This window comes from Cyprinus carpio, chromosome B9 (genome assembly GCF_018340385.1).
Source record: "Cyprinus carpio isolate SPL01 chromosome B9, ASM1834038v1, whole genome shotgun sequence".
Lineage (NCBI taxonomy): Eukaryota > Metazoa > Chordata > Actinopteri > Cypriniformes > Cyprinidae > Cyprinus > Cyprinus carpio.
In genome coordinates this window covers 11,691,703-11,712,407 of record NC_056605.1, presented here as the reverse complement: position 1 = coordinate 11,712,407, position 20,705 = coordinate 11,691,703, and the positions used below count along the sequence as shown (strand labels likewise).

General features: G+C 37.3%; 1 protein-coding gene across 7 annotated transcripts in view; it reads right to left on the bottom strand.

Annotated features, from left to right (window-relative positions):
* Positions 1–20,705, bottom strand: part of pard3bb (par-3 family cell polarity regulator beta b) — a 292,683-nt gene that overhangs the window by 66,613 nt on the left and 205,365 nt on the right. For all 7 annotated transcript variants that reach the window (XM_042730941.1, XM_042730943.1, XM_042730946.1 and 4 more), the window contains 2 exons: positions 4,051–4,167; positions 2,680–2,961 (listed from right to left, as the gene is read on the bottom strand). In XM_042730941.1, the coding sequence (XP_042586875.1) occupies positions 2,680–2,961; positions 4,051–4,167 (399 nt within the window). The remainder of the gene's footprint in view (positions 1–2,679; positions 2,962–4,050; positions 4,168–20,705) is intronic.

Sequence of the window (20,705 nt, the reverse complement as noted above, 5' to 3'; positions counted from 1 at the left end):
CAGTTCTTTATTAGGTTACCACTACTGGAGAGTAACTCAGTTTTATTTACTTACCATAGAGATTTTAATTGCTTTTGGCACTCATTGAGTGTTCATTTTGGACCCAGAAAATAGCCAATAGAGGAGTGCTGCTTTAGGGGTTTAGTTTTCCTGATTTAAAGCTCAGCTTCAAAATGTCTTTATTGAGTGTAATAGCGTCTGAAAGATTTGCTACGAGTAGGTAGTACTGTGCTCTAGTCTTGCCTTCTGACAGACTAAATCAATTCACAGGTCAAATGTGTGCATTAAAAACTGATCAAAATGATGAAACTAAGATGTACAACGCATTAACACTTCAATGCAAAGTCTGTCTAGGCCATGTATGGAAACAAAGTTGTAAAAACAGGTCATATTATATCCCATATTTGCATATCAATGTCATATACAGTTACGTTTTTGTATGCAAAGATGTCAGCTAATCATGACAGAGGTCATTCACATATACAAGTCTTACAGGCGTAGCAAAAAAAACAAAAAAAAAACCCTTGCTATCATTTACACACCCTGCAGAAGAAATAACGTTATTAAGGGTTTTGAACAACACAAGAGTAGGCCTGGGAAGTATGACTGTATATATTATGACGAAAGTATAAAGTGTTAGAGATTTTGCCATATTGTTTATTTCACGGTATGCAAATACATTCACACAGCACAGTACTACATAGGAGTGAGTAAAAGTGACTACATGTCCAGTTCTGGGTGAACTAGATGGGTCAAAAGAGGGTGAAAACGGGCACGAGAAGCACTTTGTCTTGTATTAGTGGACATGCTAATTTTTACATTAAAAATGTAGATGCACAGAATCCTGCTGAACTTCACTACTGACCGTATAAGCCACTACACACACTGAAACACACTATTTATGACAGCAGTGGGGAGCAGGGTGTGTGTTAAACTGCCTGTCTGTCTAAATAACCGAGCCGCTTTAATGACTCTCAGAGGACACTTTTAAATCAGACACCGAGCAACTCTACCATTTAACAAACTCTTCATATGTGACGAGAGCACGCTCACGCTGACACCAGAGTCACTGATGCTATTCTTATTCAAATCCTCAATTTACCTATCAGCAGCCTATCAGCATGAATTTACTCAAAATACTCCCCCTATGCAGGGCAGATATGAATATGCAGCAGCATTCAAACCCCCTGGCAGAGTGTGAAAAGCTAAAGGAGAGGAAATTATTTATCAAAAACTGAGGCTGTAGGAGACGCCTGGCCACAGAGTCAGACAAAGTGTCATACAGTGACGCATATGACAAAGATAAATCCTTAATGAGCCGAGTTATAGCTGATATGTCTCCGTGTGAAAGACATCTTTCCCTTCACACAAATAAATGAGTTTCCTTCAGCCAACTACTGTATCTGACCAACAACTGACCCCTCATGCTGAGACCTTCCTGTTCCGAATGAAACTCCTTGTGACCCAAATATCCACTCAGAAATTGCCACAGAGATGATGAGAACAAGATATTCAGCTATCTATAATGTACAGGAACTTGTTAGTTACTTTTGCATGACTTTTTTGTATAAGAGAGTTTTTACTTGTATTTGTCAGTCAAAACATAAAAAGTCATCTGTGTTATTTCAGGCAAGACACTACAGGCACTTAACTACTATGTACTTGCATCAAAAATAAGTACAATGTACTTAAAATGTACTTCATATTGTATTGCAAAACACCTGCTGCTTTTGAGGTGGGATACGGGGTAAGGTTAGGTTTGGATAGGTTTAAGGGTGAATAAGGTGTAAGGGATGGTTCAACATTGTGATTATGTAATTGCAGAAATTAATTATAGATGTAATCACATGCAGGTGTTTTTAAAATATAGGTACAATGTAAAAACATGTATGAACACAGTAAGTGCAATGTATCAAAAGATTAATTCAAATGTGAGAACACAGTAGTTCAGGCCACTTAATATAAAGTGGGACCAAATACATTTTTAAGTGTTTGATTTATTGCACTATTACTTGACACCTGTAAAACACAGTGGCAATTCTTAATGTAATCATTCAGGTGGGGAAATATGTCAGTTATTAATTTTTTTTCTCACCCTATTCATCTGGGGTGTCTTGCCTCAAAAATGCAGTTCTTGATCTAAATCTCAAGGCTAATGCATTACTTCACCATAGGTGAAGGCACATGACATATATATTTTGATATATTTCTGATGCTCAATCAAAAGAACAGAATTACAGCATAGCTGTGTCAGAGCTGCAGACTGAGCTGATGTGTCCAGGAAGAATGAGAGAATCAATATTAGAGCAGATCCTCTGGGTTCACAGCTGTGACTCTTCGTCTTAAGGTTATGAGAATTACAAGCCATGGTGAGGAAGAACTTCTTATTAAAGTGTGCTATTAGGCGTTTTTGGTTTCTTTACGGTTGCCAGGCTACTGTATTAATATAGCATTCAGTTGACATGCATCACAGGTGTTATACGACAGCTACAAATATGACCCACTCAAACAGAATTGATTAGTTTTACCTCTCTGAGTCCTTAGTTTTAAAAAGTAATAGTATACAGGCTGTTTTTGCACTTACACCAGGCATTTCATTCAGATGTTATAAATGAAATGAAATGCATTTTATTTTAGGAAAGTTTTTCAGCAGGGATATTTGAATATATGCATATTTACCTGTCTGCAGGAGGAGGTGGAGGGCTTCGCTGTTTGTTGACTTTGGCGTACAGGCCATCCAGAGGGTCTTCTGCGGACGTCTCTCGGCTGTGGGACACTGGGGGCGGGGGTCTCTGTGGGGAAGGGCTGCGGTTCCTGTAGCGTGGCTGGGAAGGTGATCCGCGCTCCCTGAAGTTGTTGATACGGGCGTAGTTGGGGTCCAGGTCATCATCCTCCACATCAGGTGGAGAGAAGCGGTCCCGGACCTGCCGTTGCCTCAATTCCTGGTGCTTGGCCTCAATTCTGTAACACAGAAAAGCTGATGTTAACCTATCTTGCTTTAATTGTTATTATAATTTAATGTAATTTTTGTGTTTTTGAAATAAGTCCTTATGCTCATCAAGGCTCCATTTATTTGATTCAAAATACAGTAAAACAGTAAAATTGTGAAATGTTATTACACTACTATTACACTATTACATTACTGTTATTACTCTATTTTTTTTTATCAATTAAGCCTTGTTGAGCATAAGAGGCTCCTTTTAACAGCATTCAAAAATAATTATTCCAAACACTTGACCGGAAGGGTTTGGTCTGAAATTTCAACTGAGCCACTGAGCAAATCACACAAGCAATGAGAACGCAACTGCAAGAACTTGAACTTGAATCGTATTTACACTTTCAAGGGCGACTCCAAAAATACAATAAACTGGAAAGGTCAAGAAAGAGCTTTCGGACACATCCAGCTGATTTCCTCTCTCCTTTTCTGTCTCTCTTAGGAGCTACAACATGCTCAGTCAATAAAGTCTCTCTCTGAACAAATGCCACTCTGGAGCATATGGAGGAGAACAGCATGGCTCCAGCTCACACTTCACACGTTTCCAAGTCCAAATAAGCCTCGCCAAACACCACACAAAATAATGACTGCAAAAACATCCCTGCATCTCAGCTAAATATATCCTTTTCTCCTGTCTTCTTGCAGAATATACATGACACGGCGAGAGACAGAGATAGAGAGAAAGAGGAAGAGGAATCTAGTGCTGTGTGCCATCTCAGTAATGGACCACAAAAAGCTATCAGTCCTACAGAGTGAATGAGAGGGAAAGGGACAAAAAAATAAGAGATCTAATCCTGTGTGTAATACAATGAGTCATCTAAAACCATGTGTGTCATACATAACAGTAATGAGCTATACCTTTGTTCCATATGGCAGGTAATGTTTTTTTATTTTTATTTTAATGTTGCTGCAATTGTAGAGTGTTCTAAATCGGTCACTTATGAGATTCCATCTCAGTTGGGATGCTGTCTATGTAGGCAATAGAAAGCAAGACAGCTCACTAGGTTTTGATAGTGATTCACTGTGGTGTTATGGTGTAATGACATCAATCCCACCTTTCTCTCTCTTCCTTCATTCTCTCCAACTCTTCCTCACTCAGAATTTCTGACGTCTGCTTCTGCACATTCATTTTTGTCTCCGTCTTGCTCTTCTCTTCTTTTTTCTTTCCAAATCTGTGAGGGAGAGAGGGGCATAGAAAGACATCACTGAGTGATCACTGTTTGCAAATGACGTTTATCTAGGAAAACAGGCGGGTGACTGTCTAGTGTTTGTGTGTGTGTTCTCTTGGGAGTTCCTAAATCGCTGTAGGGGCCGGAGCATATCAGTAGAGATGTTCTGTTAACATGCATCATTTCTGCACCAATGATTGAGTCCATTTTTTTCTGCTCATAGAAGGTCATTTCTCATGTGTGCCTGTGTCTCAAACCCACTGCCGCCCAGCCGAGCAGCAGAGCATGTGGCTTCAATGCAGTGTATCAATGTCAGAGCGAGCAGAGGCCATGGCCTCCAGATACACACGCACAAACACACACCGGGACTCTTCTAAGCACACACACACACACACACACACACACACACACACACACACACACGCACGCACACACACACACACACACGCACACACACGCACACACACTGTCTGAGGAAATCACACCAGTGTCCTTTAGCAACGCACATCCAGCGCACACTGGGACAGGGACAGGATCTGATCTAGATTAACCTCACATGACTCTCACACATCTGCACACAATGATCATGATGTGAACATGTCTCTCATTCACTCGATAACAGAGACGGAGAGCATGAGCTGTACAGAGTCCTACACAGCACTGCAGGTGGCACTTATACACACCATGATATCACTTCAACATAATCACAAACTCTCAGCTACTGAGAAAAATAAAGATAAAAATACATAATTACAAAAAAGATTCAGCATGTACAACATTTCATATACTGTTGGCAATCTAAAAAAGGCATTAATGAATGAATAAGGACACAAGGGAAGGCACAAATAAATGATAAATTAATGTATGAAGTAAAATCAAGAACAAATGAATGAAACAAAAGAACAAACTAACAAACAAAAACAAATATAAAGGAATCACTGGACAAATTAACTGAACACTTAAATTATGAAACAAATAAACATGAAAATGAAAGAACTACTGAAATACTAACTAATTACAAAATTAATCAAGAAACCAAAGAACAATCAAATTAGCAAACCGATAAAAGAGGGATCTAAAGAATGAATGAATGAATGAATAGGGAATCAATGAATGAACCACATGAAGTATCAATGAATTAATAAAAGGAACCAACAAACAAATTAACAAAGACAAATGAATATGAAGGAAACGCTAAAGAAATTAACAAAATAATTATTTTAAGAAAACAAATTAACAAACAAAATCAATATAAAGGAATCACTGAAAAGCAAAAAACAAAACAAATGAACAAAATACTTAACCAACAATAAAAAAAAACAAGCAACAATGAAACTATCAAAAAGGAAAATGATGAATGCCTGAATGAATAACCAAACCAATGAATGAATGAATACAACAAACAAACAAACAAACAAACAAACAAACAAACAAACAAGGGCTCAAAGGAATGAATTAAAGAACCAAATAAATAAATAAATAAATAAAATAAAAACACTAAACACATCAATGAATAAAGCCTTTTTCATTTGTTGAGGGTATGTATATATCTTTCGCTACAGAACCTTTGAGACATCTAATGCAAGGCCTTCATAAACTAGAGTTTAACACTAACACAGCAGGACTGTGTTCAGATGTTGTGAGAAACTCCAGAGGGCACAGAGTGAACAAAACGAAAGGAGTAGCAAAATTCAGAGGTGATTCACACTTGCCTGCAGCTCAGTCATCGCGGCCTCATCTTAGTCAACAGATTTGTCCAGAACATTTCCTTCTTTCACTCCATCTCCACCCGTTACTCAGCGCTCGATCAGGGCAGATGATTCACTGCCCGTCAGCTCTTCATCTTACCACTTGTTTCCAAACAAAGTCCAACGAACAAATGCTATGTTGCCAAGTTGCAGATTGACATTGCCAGGAGGAGAAGAGGGTTTTTCCCAGACAAACTGGGAAAGTGTTAAGATATCTGTATGAGGAATAAGGTGTCCGAATGATTTGCGAGCCTGTGGTCAAATACAGGCCAAATGAACTTTCTGCCACCCTAACAAAAGACTTGGGAATTGAGAACATTTACTGAACATGACTATTTCTTACTGGCCAAGAAACTGTATTCTGCACTATGAAAATATTAAGATACTGAGAATTATTTATGAACAGAAATTCACTCTGCTCATATTTCATGAATGAGGCCCAATAATAATTTAGCTGGCCATTCATATTGCTTTAATTTGATTCGCTTACATCCCCCATGTCAGATGAGAAGATGTTTTGAGACCAAAATACAAACGCACATACACACAGTTCTCACAGGAGGACTGAGTTCAAAACGCATCTCCTGTACGGTAAGTCACACAACTCTTAGTGACCCCAGACATGTGAGACAGCAGGAGACATCCTCACACAGACACTTCGGTTCTTCTGGGTAATCGGTGCTGACTAATGCAGCTTAAGTGCAGACCAGATTTTCCATTCTCCACTCAAACATACAATAACAGACATTCATCTCTTTTACCTGTTCTTACAACACTCCCTCACTTTTCTACAGATACACACACGCAAACATGTCTGAAATGAAAGGAATAAGTATACATACCGCTAGTCACGTCATAATACACACGTTATGCTTAGCAGAGCTAGAAAGCAGCTAACTGAATTTCTCTTCCAAACGGTCCTCTTCCTCATACATATTGTTGGAGAGATTTATTCCAGTGAACTGGTTCAAAAAGTCAGTCATTCTAGTGAACTGATTTAAAATAACAGATTTACTGTAGTGAATAGATTCAAATACTATAAACTATTTAAATGACAGATTTATTTGAATGAACAAATTCAAAAGTCAGATTCATTCTAGTGGACCATTTAAATGACAGATTTATTTAAAGTGAAAAATTCAAAGTCAGATTCATTCCATTGAACCATTTAAATGACAGATTTATTTAAAGTGAACAAATTTGAACAGACACATTCATTCTAGTGACCGGATTTAAAATCAGATTCATTCTAGTGAACTAAAACAACAAATTTATTTTAATAATTAACAATAATGACATTAACAAATTCAAATGTCAGATTCACTCATAACTTATTTCAATGAGAGATTTATTTTAACAAACCAATACCTAAAAATGGTTAGATTCATTCTAATGAATCAATTCAAAAAGTCAGATTCATTTAACTAAACTGATATAAAACTGCCGATTTATTCCAGTTCACCTAGTCAGATTCATTCTATAGAACCAATTCAAAAAGTGGAATCATTCCACTGAACAGATTTAAAAATTCATTCTAATGAACATTTTAAAAATGATTCACCAATCTGATTCCCTTTGAGAAATTCAGGCCTTGTTTTTAATTTAATATATATATATATATATATATATATATATATATATATATATATATACAGTATATATATATATATATATATATATATATATATATATATATAATATATATATATATATATATATATATATATATATATATATATATATATATATATATATTAGGGCTGTGCAATTAATAGCATTCGATTGTCATGCGCATCTCCTCAGTAAAGACGGTCCCGTCATTAGAACTAAATCAGCATTCTCTGCTTTCAGATTGAGCGACTTTCACTACACAGAGCCGTAGTTCACTGACAATAAGGCAAAATCGACCTCATAATCACAGTTGAATGCGATATCGATTTCGAATGCAATATCCCCTAATTTGTCAGTGAACTACGGCTCTGTGTAGTGAAAGCTGCTCCATCTGAAAGCAGGTGATGGTGATTTAGTATTAATCACGGGACCGTCTTTACTGACGAGATGCGCACGACAATTGAATTTGATTAATCCCTAATAATATATATATATATATATATATATATATATATATATATATATATATGTAAACAAAAAAATTAAAATTTTTTGTGAAAGGTTTAGTTACATGCTGATTTTGATTATTGTGTTCACTTCGAGTTACATAAACTAGGGTTTTCCAGTTTTATTAACGTAAAAGCATCCGTTTAAGTTAAATATTGTTGTGAGTTTGAGATTGGATTTTCATTCAAAAACAATCAAAGTCTAAAATCCACTTGGCTAGATTATTTTAGCATTGTTGTTATCCGATACATATATATTAAATTAAATTAAATAAATAAATAAATAAATAAATACTGTTAGTGTGTGGCGTGACTACATTTTCAAAAGAGATAGTAGCTAGACTGTAATTTAACTATTTTAATTGAGTAGTTTGTAGAGCTACTGTTTTAAAATAACATCTCCATTCTGATATACAGCCCATGCCTTAAAGTTTGCAGTTTATACTGCAATTTATTCAGTCAAAACAGGAAGGAACCAACTGTATTCAAAGCCTGAGGTATGTGAGTGTATACCAGTAAAGAAGCCTTTTAAACACAAGCATGCATTATGTTAAATGTGAATGAACAGATGAGAAAGGACAAGCCATCCCACTGTTTCTCTCTCTCGATCATGCACCCTTCCTGTATGTCCTCTGGCTGTGTATTTGTGTGTGGATGCAGCACTCTCATAACTTAATTACTGTATTTATCTTATTAGACTGCAGCTATTTAATGTTAGTGCTTTGGCATGCACTTCCTGCACATCCATTCTGCTGCCTCATTAAGATCAGGCCCTATGAGACCTAAACACTAAAACTCACACTCACATTAACACATAACATGCTGCTAATGCATTCTGACACAGCATTTATCAATACAATGAAAGAAAATTCTTGAGAAAAATGACCATAAACACTCTAAAAATTGTCAACTGTTAATACTTTTATGCACTAAATCGATCAAAAGTGACAGTAAAGACTTCTATAATGTTATAAAACATTTCTTTTTCAAATAAAAAAACTGTTTTCAACACTGATAATAATAAATGTTTAATAAGCAGCAAATCTGAATGGAGTAGTAACCACTGAAACTTCAGATTTGCTATCACAGAAATAAATTACATATTAAAAAAATTGATTCACTGGTAATTTCAACATCATACTGTTCAATTGCACCCATCTTTGAAATATGATCATTCATGTGTGAAGGCAGCAGAAGAAATGCTAAATTTATGTAATCAGCCAATCAAAATGGAGCTTGCCATTTCGCGAATATGAACAGCCCGGGGGTGTACCGTCTTAGGCTGACAAGTGTAAGTGGATGCACTAGAGACAAACGTGTCTTTTAACAGGTTCTCTGACTCTAAGCTAAAGGACACAGTGGCCACTATCAAAGGAGGAGCCCAGCTGAGCCCAAACCAGCACATGGATAAATAAAGGCAATAATTAGTCTGTCAAAAGAGACCCTGCCACTAGAGATGCTTCAAACACAGACTGTCAGTTAACCAGGCACAGCACTTAGAGGGGGAGTGGTTACAGGACAAGAGAAAGACAGATGTGGCATGCCAAATTACTACTAACAATCATGAAGTCACACTGGAAAATCCTGTACGAACTAATTCTAATCGTCAAAATTTAATTCATGCAGTTTGTAAATTCCCCAATTAAACAAATGAACTGACAAATATGATGTAATATTTAAAACAATTAACTTTTTTTTTTATTTTTACTACACTTTTAGGATTCTTAGATGAATACAAAGTTCAAAAGAACTGCATATATTTGTATAAAACTTGTTTAACGTAAGTATTTTCTGTAGTTTTTGAACAATTTACAGCATCCTTGAACATCAAACACTTCAGAATTAAAAAATACAAAGGAAATTATTTAATTCTAACACGAAGATGAAAAAAAAAAAAAAAAAAAAAAAAAAAAACTATATATATATATATATATATATATATATATATATATATAATAAAGACTGATATTAGACTTTGATTTCATACAACTGCAACATGTTGATACACCTTAAGTGTATATAGTGAGCAAATGATTTTCACTTTCACTTTTTTAACAGTGCATTCTGGGAATGTCTAGGCAGTAAAAGTTTCAGCGCTCTGGAAATGGCAGAGATATGCCCTATGCGTTTATTAAAGCGTGACTTTAAATATTATCCTAACAATCTACGACAATTGTAGCATCGTTAAAGTGATTTAGTACACTGATAGTTTATCAAAATTGAGTGTAAAATTACCTAACAGTGAAGTCAAAAGCCGCTGATTGTTCCACAGTGTTAAATTCATCACGCGGCAGTAAACTCTACAGGGGGTGAAGGCCCGCGGCGAAGCCAAACTGTGCTGATCATTACCAAGAAATACATCACGGCTCTCTCTCTCCCTGTGCCAAACATTAATTTCCTCCATGTCTAATTAAACTACCTGCTCGTAAAGTAAAAATACAGTGTCTTTCTCTCACGTTTGCCTGTTAATTCACTCCCCTTCTGGTTTTCTCCTTTGCTAAGACTCTCTCTCAGAGAGCTGTAGGCAAATCTGTATCCTCTCCGGATAACGTTTCCCTGAGGGCTGCGGGAAAAGAAAAGACTGGGATTTAATCTTTTCTTCTGAAGAGACGGGATGAGTGAAAAAGGTGCTTTAACAGTTTCTCACTCTGACCGTCTTTATCACACACATACAGTACATACCGCCACACACACATTCTCTGACACCACAAATAAACAGCAAGGTTTATTTAAAGGAAACCCAGATGAATGGAAAAGCACTTCAAATGAAGCGTGAAGAGGAAGGGGTTAAGATTCAAACATCTGCAGTACACAAAACTGAAAATCTTACACATCCAAACAGCGTACACACACAGATAAACACATTGACCTCACACACATTCGCAGAGCTGATAAAAGGGGACCCACAGGGCCCGTCTGTGTGTGATCTGAATGTGATGGTATGTGGGGTGAGCAGCAGTTCACATCAATCCAAAAGGGAAAGACAAAGACGGCAAGAGAAACATGAAAAAGCTCAAAATGCTGCAGGGTAAAACTCTAAAGGCCACTTTCCCAGACACTGATTAAACCCATTACTACAGTGAAAGGGATAATCACTGTTGGAAATGTTTCAATGTGATCTATGGCCAAGAAAACACATATTTGAAAGTGGTGCATTAAGATGTCAGGCCAGTGTTATTTAAGTATTAAAGTATTTATGAATATTTAAATTTTCATTTACAATTTAGTTTAAGTTTTAGTCATTTTGCTCGGTGCTTGTCATGATTTGTGTTTTTAAATATATATTTCTATAGTTTTAATTTATTTTAATTTATGTTTTAGTACTTTACTGTATTTCAGGTAGCCGCCAAGTCAACATTTCTATTTTTGTTTTAAGTTTCTCATCTTATATTTAAATTTGAGTTTTTTGAATTTTATTTTGATTATAAAAGGGTTTTAATAGTTTTAGTTCAGGATAACGACACTGTGACAGGCTGATTTTAATGTGCTTTTCTCATTTTTTGGAGACCATTTGTGGTCACAATATGCTTTTATTGAAGCCAGATTTTCATACAGGTTTGGAATGACATGGTAAAAAACATCAATTTACATTTTTGGCTGAACTGTCCCTTTAAACATTGATTGTTTTGATTTCTTGTGAGTGATGGTGAACAGGAGCTGTTTTTCAGGACACCTGCAGACCAGAGCAAAGCAGTCTCCACTTTAATTATCTCTCCCTACTGCCTTTCCATATTCATTATGCTCTATTCTACCGAGACACACACAAATCGACACACACTCACTTTCAGGAACTCTTGCACACACACACACACACACACACACACACACACACAGGAAACAAATGCACAAGCATAAGCAAAAGGAAACTATGAACCCGATGAGAGAGCAGGCAAATTTTTAAGAAGGAAAAACACACATTTCTATTCATTTCTCTCCTTCTTTTGTTTTCCTGCCCGTTTCTTTGGCAGTAGAGTTAGATTGCAGCAGGATTCAGAACCCAAATAAGATTAGCTCTGGCTGAAGTGATGTCACCACTTTGACCTTTCCGACTTTCTGCCGTTCCCAACAGGGCACCGCTGAAATAATTAGCCTTCGTTACCATAGCAGCTTAATAGGTGCCAGTTGTAGAAACTGAATGAGCCAATCAGGACAGAGCAATGCTAAGTACATTCTAGCTGGCCTGAAAAATATCCACTTTAGCCAACGAACATTCCTGACACGTCAAGCTGGTAATGCCCGAAAAGTGCAAATGGGTGTTAGGCTATTAAGAAACTGGCCTTTAACAAAAGGCAGTTTGAAAAAACAAAAGACAAAAAAACACTTCATACATATTAATACAATGGCTAAATGATAAGGAGCCGTTGAATGAAGCCGAGCGTTCTGATTGGCAGCGACGCATGTTTCTGAAGGAGACTGGGTTGTTCAAATGGCCAATTAGCAGCTGATTCTGATGAATTCATTAGCATGTTCTCAGGTAATTAGAGGAAGCGGCTGAGTGAATACTAAATATTCAACAGGAGAGCAGACACAGTGCCACACAGCTCGCCATGTTCCTCTGTAGACTCTCATTAGCATAAACACACACACACTCACACTCTCAAGCGCCCATCTGCACTACTGAGAGACTGTTTCATACACAGATATAAAAATCACACCTCCAAAATAGCCTTTCCATTACAGGAAGAAACTAAGAGGTAGGTAAACAAAAAGTCTTCTATTAACACGCATAACATATTCTCAGCAAGAAATACATTCCACATTGACAAACAACTTCTTTAAAGACAATAATGAACCAATTTGATGTACACAGTTTTCTACTTTTTCTTTTTTAAATATAACGAATATGGTAAAACCTCATTTAGGTTTTTGTTTCATGAACCATACTTTCAAACTGAATAATTTCCAACCACTTCATATGCAACAGTTGTTTGTTGGCACAGGAAATAAGGTACAAGTGAAAAGACACAAAGACAAATCATAGCGAACAGACATCGCTAGTCGTAGTCAGTGGTATTTATAATTTAGTGGAAGGGACATTCTTATTCTGGAGAGAATTTCACAGGAACAAAATGTTTAAAAACTTATTTTTCTTTTTGTTATATGAAGGTCACATTAAACTGTCTAGGAACTATAAAATAGGAATATGTATATATTAATTGAAAAAATATCTACCTTCAATTGTGGCATCATTTCCACTACATGAAACAATTTTACCATCAATAAAAGCTGTGTTCAAGAGTTCACTTGTTAAAGAGTGCCCACTTGTAAACGCACCCATGATACATAAAGAATAGGTCAACTTATTCCAACATTTTTCAAACAATGCTATTAACTAAAATACATCATAGGAGATATGATGCTAATGACACTGTGGTAGGTAAAAACTTTCAGGAAAAAGGGGAAACCACAAAACTAGGTTATGAAAAAAATTCTAATGGTACATTTTACACAGGTCCTATATAAGAGCCAGAGGTGAGTGGTGAAGAACATAATGTTTAATAAAAATCTCAACAGTCTGTGGAGCCCTAGAGTTAGATTTTAGAAGAAGCCAAGACTGCCTGACAGTGTAGGAGAGAATATATATAGATCTAAGTATCTTCTCTCTTTCAGTACCCAGCATAGAAAAGGCCAAGAAAAAGCCTCCTGGTGCCCATGCTCTCCAGGCCAGCAGGATAACAGTGTTTAAAAGTAAAGAGAGCAGGGAAGGTTCTGGGTTAATGGCACCCCTGGTACAGGGTACCAGTGTGCAGATAGCGGGGGTTGAAAGGGCACAGGGAGGAGAGGTGGGATCCAAGACTGCCAGCCCATCTGTTCAGTCAACACACAGACGGAGAAGCAAGGAAAACAGCATGAAATTTCTGCTATCACTACTGCCACCATGCCAGGATCTTCATCAAAGAGCAGAGACACTGTGAGACATGAGACGGCATGGAGTGATGAAAAAACAAATGCAGCATGAAAGGGTGAAGGAAGTGGATGAATAGAGAATGGGAAGCAAATACAGAATGAAAAATCTGGAGCTGTGATGCAGTGGTTTGCGTCACATATTGAAGCTAAATATTGATGTTACTCTTTCTTTGAGTTCAATCCTGGGCATTAAATAAAAAAATGTGTCATAATTTGTCATTCCAAAACGGTATAACTTACTTTCTTATGTGGAAATCAAAAGAAGATATTTTGAATATTATTAACTTCCAGTGACTTCCATTATATGGACAAATACAATTACAATGAAAGTCAATGAGAACTGAAACTGTTTGGCTATCAACATTCTTCAAATGATCGTCTTTTATGTTCAGCAGAAGAAATAAAGTCATACAGGTTTGGATCCACATGAGGGTAAGTTTTGAGTACAATAACTTTTAATATGTCTTGAGGTGCTAAAATTACTTTTGTCAAAAACATAAAACAGGCCCAAATAATGCACTTTCTGTCTTGTTTACATTCACAAGACACCAAAACGCTCTGGTTAGGAATATGTCCATCATAATATTTTCAAGGATGACTACTGCATTTAAACATGAGTGGGTTTGCCAATCCCAAAACTTTCTACGGAGCCATGCTGAGCCCTGGTACACATTCGGGTAATACAGGTTCAAATCTGAACTATCGTGTCCTTATTTCTTCCCAAAATGATTTCCAAAAATGTGTATAAAAAGTCTAGAACAAAAAAAAAAATGACGCTAAAGAGCAAGAAAAGAACAAAAAAATGAAAGAGCAGAATGAAAGAGATCAGATAATGAGTGCATGAAAGAGAAAGACGGGACGAGGATTAGATGAGGGACAGGTGGACACCACTCACACTATAGGAAGTTCCACACATGTGCCTGTCAATAGCAAAGAGTAAAAAAGGAAGAAAAGCTGTTGTTCTAACATCCTCACAAACATAGCCATGGGGTATCTGTGCATTTGAGTGGCATTGGGGCCCCAGAGGGGAGGTTACAGATGCCAGGGGCCACTTTTAACTGATGTGTGTGCGTCAGCCAGACCACAAAAGGCCTCATTCTGCTCTCTTCATACTCCTCCAATCATCTCCATCAATGGCTTTATAATTAAATCACAATCAGTTACTCTATATGAGAAGCCTTCATTAAAGCCAGTGCTCTGACAATGCTGCAACAATCAGTGCAACACTACAGAAAAAAATGTATGAGTTAGGATGTCTGTTAGGGTTTTATTATGCTTTTGAAATATCCACGGCAAAGGCAGTATGGCAGATTCTGTAATTTCCAGTAATTTTACACTTCAATAGAAGATTCCATGCCTGTTTTTGACAGCGAACACAATAATGTGGGCCACTTGTGTTCACACAGCCAGAAAGACCCCCAGGGCACTGAGCAGGGGAAAAAAAACAACAACAACAAAGAGACTGGAGAGTCTGGGACTTGACCTGGATTACACACACTCACACACAGCGTGCCACCATTCATTAATTCCTGTAGTTTTTTGATTGTTAGTGCAGCATGGTGTCTTAATCAGTCACCATTCCAGTCATCTGAATATTAACACGCCAATCAGACCAAAGGGCTTTTTGGCAGCAACAATAGACAAACCACATACCGCTTATTCAGAGTGCGTATCTCTGATGCACGTCCATGAAACAGCACTTGTTTGCTTTGTAATGTCTGTTTTCATTTAACGTAGGCATGAAATGTAAATTCATCTATTTTCTAAATGCATGTTATTGATCTTTTTTTTTTTATCAAAACATCACTCAATGAAACTGAGTTCCACATTTTTCTCAGATGTACATCACAATGTGGATTAAAAGATCTGTTGCGACTTTAATTTATAGGATTTTTTGTAGCTAAATGAGAGATGACAGTAAACAATAGGGAAGGCAGGCTGGCAATGGGATGCAGACACAACACAAGCCAGATGTGAACCCACATTGCCCATTTAAGCACCACAGCTCAATGGGCCTAAAAAACACAAACATACTGAATTTGTGTGTAAATCATTTGCAAAAAATTCTTAGATAAATCATACATGTAAATTCCATCCGAGAATCGCTTTACAAACGATTTAAATAAAAATGGTTCTGCTTGTCTTTCATAAACAAGGTCCCTCAAAGCCATGATTATAACATTTATTTTTAAGAGCATTATTCTACTATGCGTTCTTTCCATTGGTATGGCACGAAGGTATGGGCTGCTTTATTGTCCTATATCCTTCCAGGGGATGAAACAGAATTATTGATGTTCATTTCCTGTGTTGATCTGAGGCGGGACAAGTAAGAGCACCCTCATCTGGACAGATCAAAGGCAGGGGCCGTCAGTCTTAAACCACACGGTCATGGCGCAGAGAACCCTCAAAGCCAGATCTGATCCATGGCTTTCTAAACTCTCCACTACAACAAGAGGAAGTGTGAGAGATCACTCATCCCGGAGATTGATCGCAGGGAACACAACTCGTGACGTGATTGGAAACACATGGAAGTTGAAGTTCTATATTCTAACCACCTTTCTCCTTCCCTTTCTTTCACTCTGTCCTCCCAGTCGTTCTTTTTTTCCACCTTCCTTTGCAAAAGAAGTGCTTAACCTTTTTTGCGAGAGAGATCTAGGGTGAGATTTGCTTTGAGCATCTGGGGTGAGTAATGCCGGAGGAAGCCAATCAATACCTCTTTGCCTGATGATGGCCATTCAGGGTGTAATTGCGTCGGGTGCCTTTTCCTCCAATGGAACATAACTGCCCCTTTCATCTATTCACCTTTTAGTAGACTCCACCATTTTTGGCTTTGTCTAACCTCTAATGGCTCTCAGACCCATTTTGTCTTCTGACAGGTGCTTGAGTGCTTCAGATGACGGATGTATTAAACTAAGGACATGCATATATGACCTTCTAGCTCCAACAAGACGACCTTACGGTCTGAGGCTACTGAAGGGTTGAATTACAGAAGTCGTGGGAGTCAAGGATCTTTGGCTGAAACCCCAAAGGCCGGTTTGTTTTCTCGAGGCGTGAACATGGCCATGTGGTGACATCCCATATACATCTGCACCAGCTGTCTTCGGCACGACTGCCTGTCCTTTTGACGCCAAACCTCCCACCGCAATAGCACCATCCATGTTGCACGAATACATTATCGGCTTTCATCACGTCAACGATGCTTCATCGCACCTCGTCAACCAAGAATCCTGCTAATTATGTACAGAGACTCAATGGTGTCTCTCCTGAACGTCGTGGAGGACAACTGCACATTAAAATGGATGTCAGAGGCTGGCAATGTTAGCGCACATTAAAAAGGCACTGCTGTTCAGCTCTGGCCACCAGACTTGAACTGTAGAGTTGATTGGAGACAATCTGCTCACGGTATGAAAGAGAGACAGAGGGAGGACAGAAGGGAGGGGATGGAAACACTTGCCTGGATCTGTACAGGGGGTGGCAGGAAGCAGAAGGAAGCAGGGCTGGATGAACAATGGAACAGACTGCTGAGCAGAACGTCTCCCCCCTGCTCAGATCTCTGGGTTCTGCTCTTGGTCACCACAAGTCCTCAGAACTTCAGAAGAACTTCTCCCAGTGAGCTTCATTTGTAACTGAGGATACTTTCTCCAGTGACTAGCCTCACTCTTGTCTATGTTTTTGAATGTACAGACAAATCCAAAGTGGAGAAGTTTGGTTTCACCTGGAGACATTTTCCTCAGACCATCAATCCAGGAATTCTGAGCTCCATCACATCCCTCAAAATATTGAGCAGGAGCCATTACTTAAAAACCCATGATCAACAAAAACAAAAATGTTCTGAAGATAGTTACTTGGATTTTTGGTAGTATATAAATAGCAATGCATGACATCAGTAACATATTGGGTACAGGTTGACATTGAAGCACTTAATTTTAACAGGACCATCGATATTTGATATTTAATTGCAAATGCATATTTCTCATATCTTTCATTTAGATTGCCTCTGCTAGATTATCATCTAATGCTCAATTAAAGTTAATCCTTAAAACACTAATAATGTAATAACTCCATCAAATGCAATCTTTAACATATCCACTTCTCATACTGTACATTAAATGTGGTGATGTCTAAATTCACTTATAATATAGTATACTAAAGTAAAATGATTTAGTCTTTTAAATGTATTTAGACAAAACAGTATAGAATTTTAACCTCAGCCATCAGACACAACATAAAAATGAATTATTGGCTTATCTGTACAGGCCAGAATTTTAATATCAGTCTTTCTCTATCTCTAAATATTCATATGAGAACTTCCATTTCCTGTCGATTGTATTTTACCCCCAACATTTGATTGACATGCCAAATCAACTGTAATAAGAAATTATTTCACTGTCCATATTGAGGTTGGCATCTTTAATTTATTTCACTATGGCTTAGACAAACAGTACACAAACTAACAACTCAGCGATGGTGAAACATGCTTTAGATCATAAGGCTTCATAAACGTTCCAGAACCCCTCCATGAACTCAGATTTTGAGCATATGGCATAGCCTGAATCCGGACCGTAGGTGGAGGTAAAACCTGTGAGGTCTAATCATACACAGGGCGCAACAGTAATCTGTCATGTTCATTAGCACTCGCAGTGTACATCGTTAGTAGTATCCACAGAGCACCATAATGGCTCAAATTACACCGTCATCCTTAGCTATAATCACCCCACTTTCCACAGCCATTAAACTGAGCAAAGAAAGCCTGCGAGTCCGCAGAGACTGGAAATAACCCAAAAAAGGCAACAATACATGCTAAAAGAGGGTTCGCTACATTTGGGATTTGTGGAATATTTACAACATTCTCTATATTGTCTTAATGGCGATCTGCTTCATAAATCACCAAAAAAATCCATTACAGAAATGAAGCACAACAACATGATGAAATTAAATTAGGATAATAGATTCTGATCGTTTCGCAAGACCTTGTTGCTCTCAAACTTTTTGATTTAAGAACTCTATTAGGCCGATCCACATGAGGTACCTGACCTCCATAGATCTAATGGTTCTTCCATTATGTCTTGTTGAATAGTTACACTGTGTCATATCTAAACCCAACAAATTTACAGACTAACTAATCATCGGCCATATGGAACTATTGACCCCTACAGATGCAAAACCATCTGCGGCCATGAAGTTTCTGCCTGCCTGTCCTTTAAACATGAAAAATTTGGGGTTTGTTTAATATAAAACAGATTAATGCTTATTCTGAATTAAAATATACATCATTTTCAGTGATAAACCAGTTTAATAACCAAAACAGAGTTCAGATATGGATTGAGATTCTACTCTTATTCACATATCTTAGCCATTATAGGACACAGTGAGGTCGTGTGCTCAGTACAGTTTCTCTGTTTATACAGTCGAATCATGTAAATACTTCAGATGTCTGTGGTGCTAGACAACTCTTTCATTTAGCCGACTAAAGAGGGTTTGACCGGCACCATCCAGGCTCCAACTACAAATTCTCTGAGCTAACATAGACAACTGACCTCATATACACATAACATAGCAGGAAATGACAGGTGCTTGCATGCTTCTGATTACTTGAGGAGCATTATGGGACCATTCAACCTCAAAGAGCTTTCAACCTCCTCATGAAAATGAGTTGAGAAGATGGACTTCAGAGAATTTCTCACTTTGAAAGGTGCAAATTAGCTTGTGATTACAGTTAGAGATGAGATGGAGGAGGAAAAAAAACCTTTGCACAGAGATTTTTGATGTCCATGGAGTCAATACTGATCCTGTACAAAAAAGCTACTTCATGTCAAAATATTTTGACTTGACATTTACTGAAAAATCGGACTCTGCAACAGTTTGTATCAAAGAGAAAAGGTTCTTTGTAAACCATGATACAATTTTATTTCTCTGATGAATATAAAGTTCAAAAGAACACCATTTATTTGAAATAGAAATCTTTTTTAATGCCATTAATGTTATTACATCACATCTGATCTGAGAGCCTGTTCACACTTGGCATCTTTTCTGACTTGAAAAAGTTGACAAGGGCACTTTTTTTTTTAAGTAAAAAAAAAAATCTGGTAGCGTTTTGGTTACAGATAGCAGCCGGGGGTGTCTTTTGTTGCTATAACAACAGTCGGAACAGTAGCCTAGTGCTGTATGGTGCAGAAATTTTGAGAAAGAGGAAGTTGCCTCTTGCGTTGGCTTTTGAAGTTAATGGGGAGGAGAATGTCAGTTCACAATGATGTTTGTGGGTGCACAGCATTATACAGGAAAGGAAACAGTATGGTGCTTACAACAATTTAGTCCAGGAGCTTCTGTTAGATGATGCACGGTTTGCGGCATATTTTAGTCTAAAAGTCTATTTACCGGCACCTTCTCCATTTTTTCTTCCTGTTCTTGTTGTCATGGAAATGACAGGTTTAGCTACTCGCTTGTCATTGGTCAGCTGTCAAAAAAATTCTACACATTTTACACTATAAAATAAAACAGCAAAACAGACAAAAAAAACATCAAAAAATACACAAAATTATAAAATAAAAACATGGTTTACTCCATAGGATTATACAGTAAAACAGACACTGGCAGCTTCAAAAAAGATGCCAAGTGTGACCATAGCCTAATGTGCGCTTGCTCTATATTATAATATATATATATATATATATATATATATATATATATATATATAACAATAGTGTATTTACCATGAAATATATATATATAAATTCTTACTGACCCCAAACTTTTAACAATAGTGTATTTT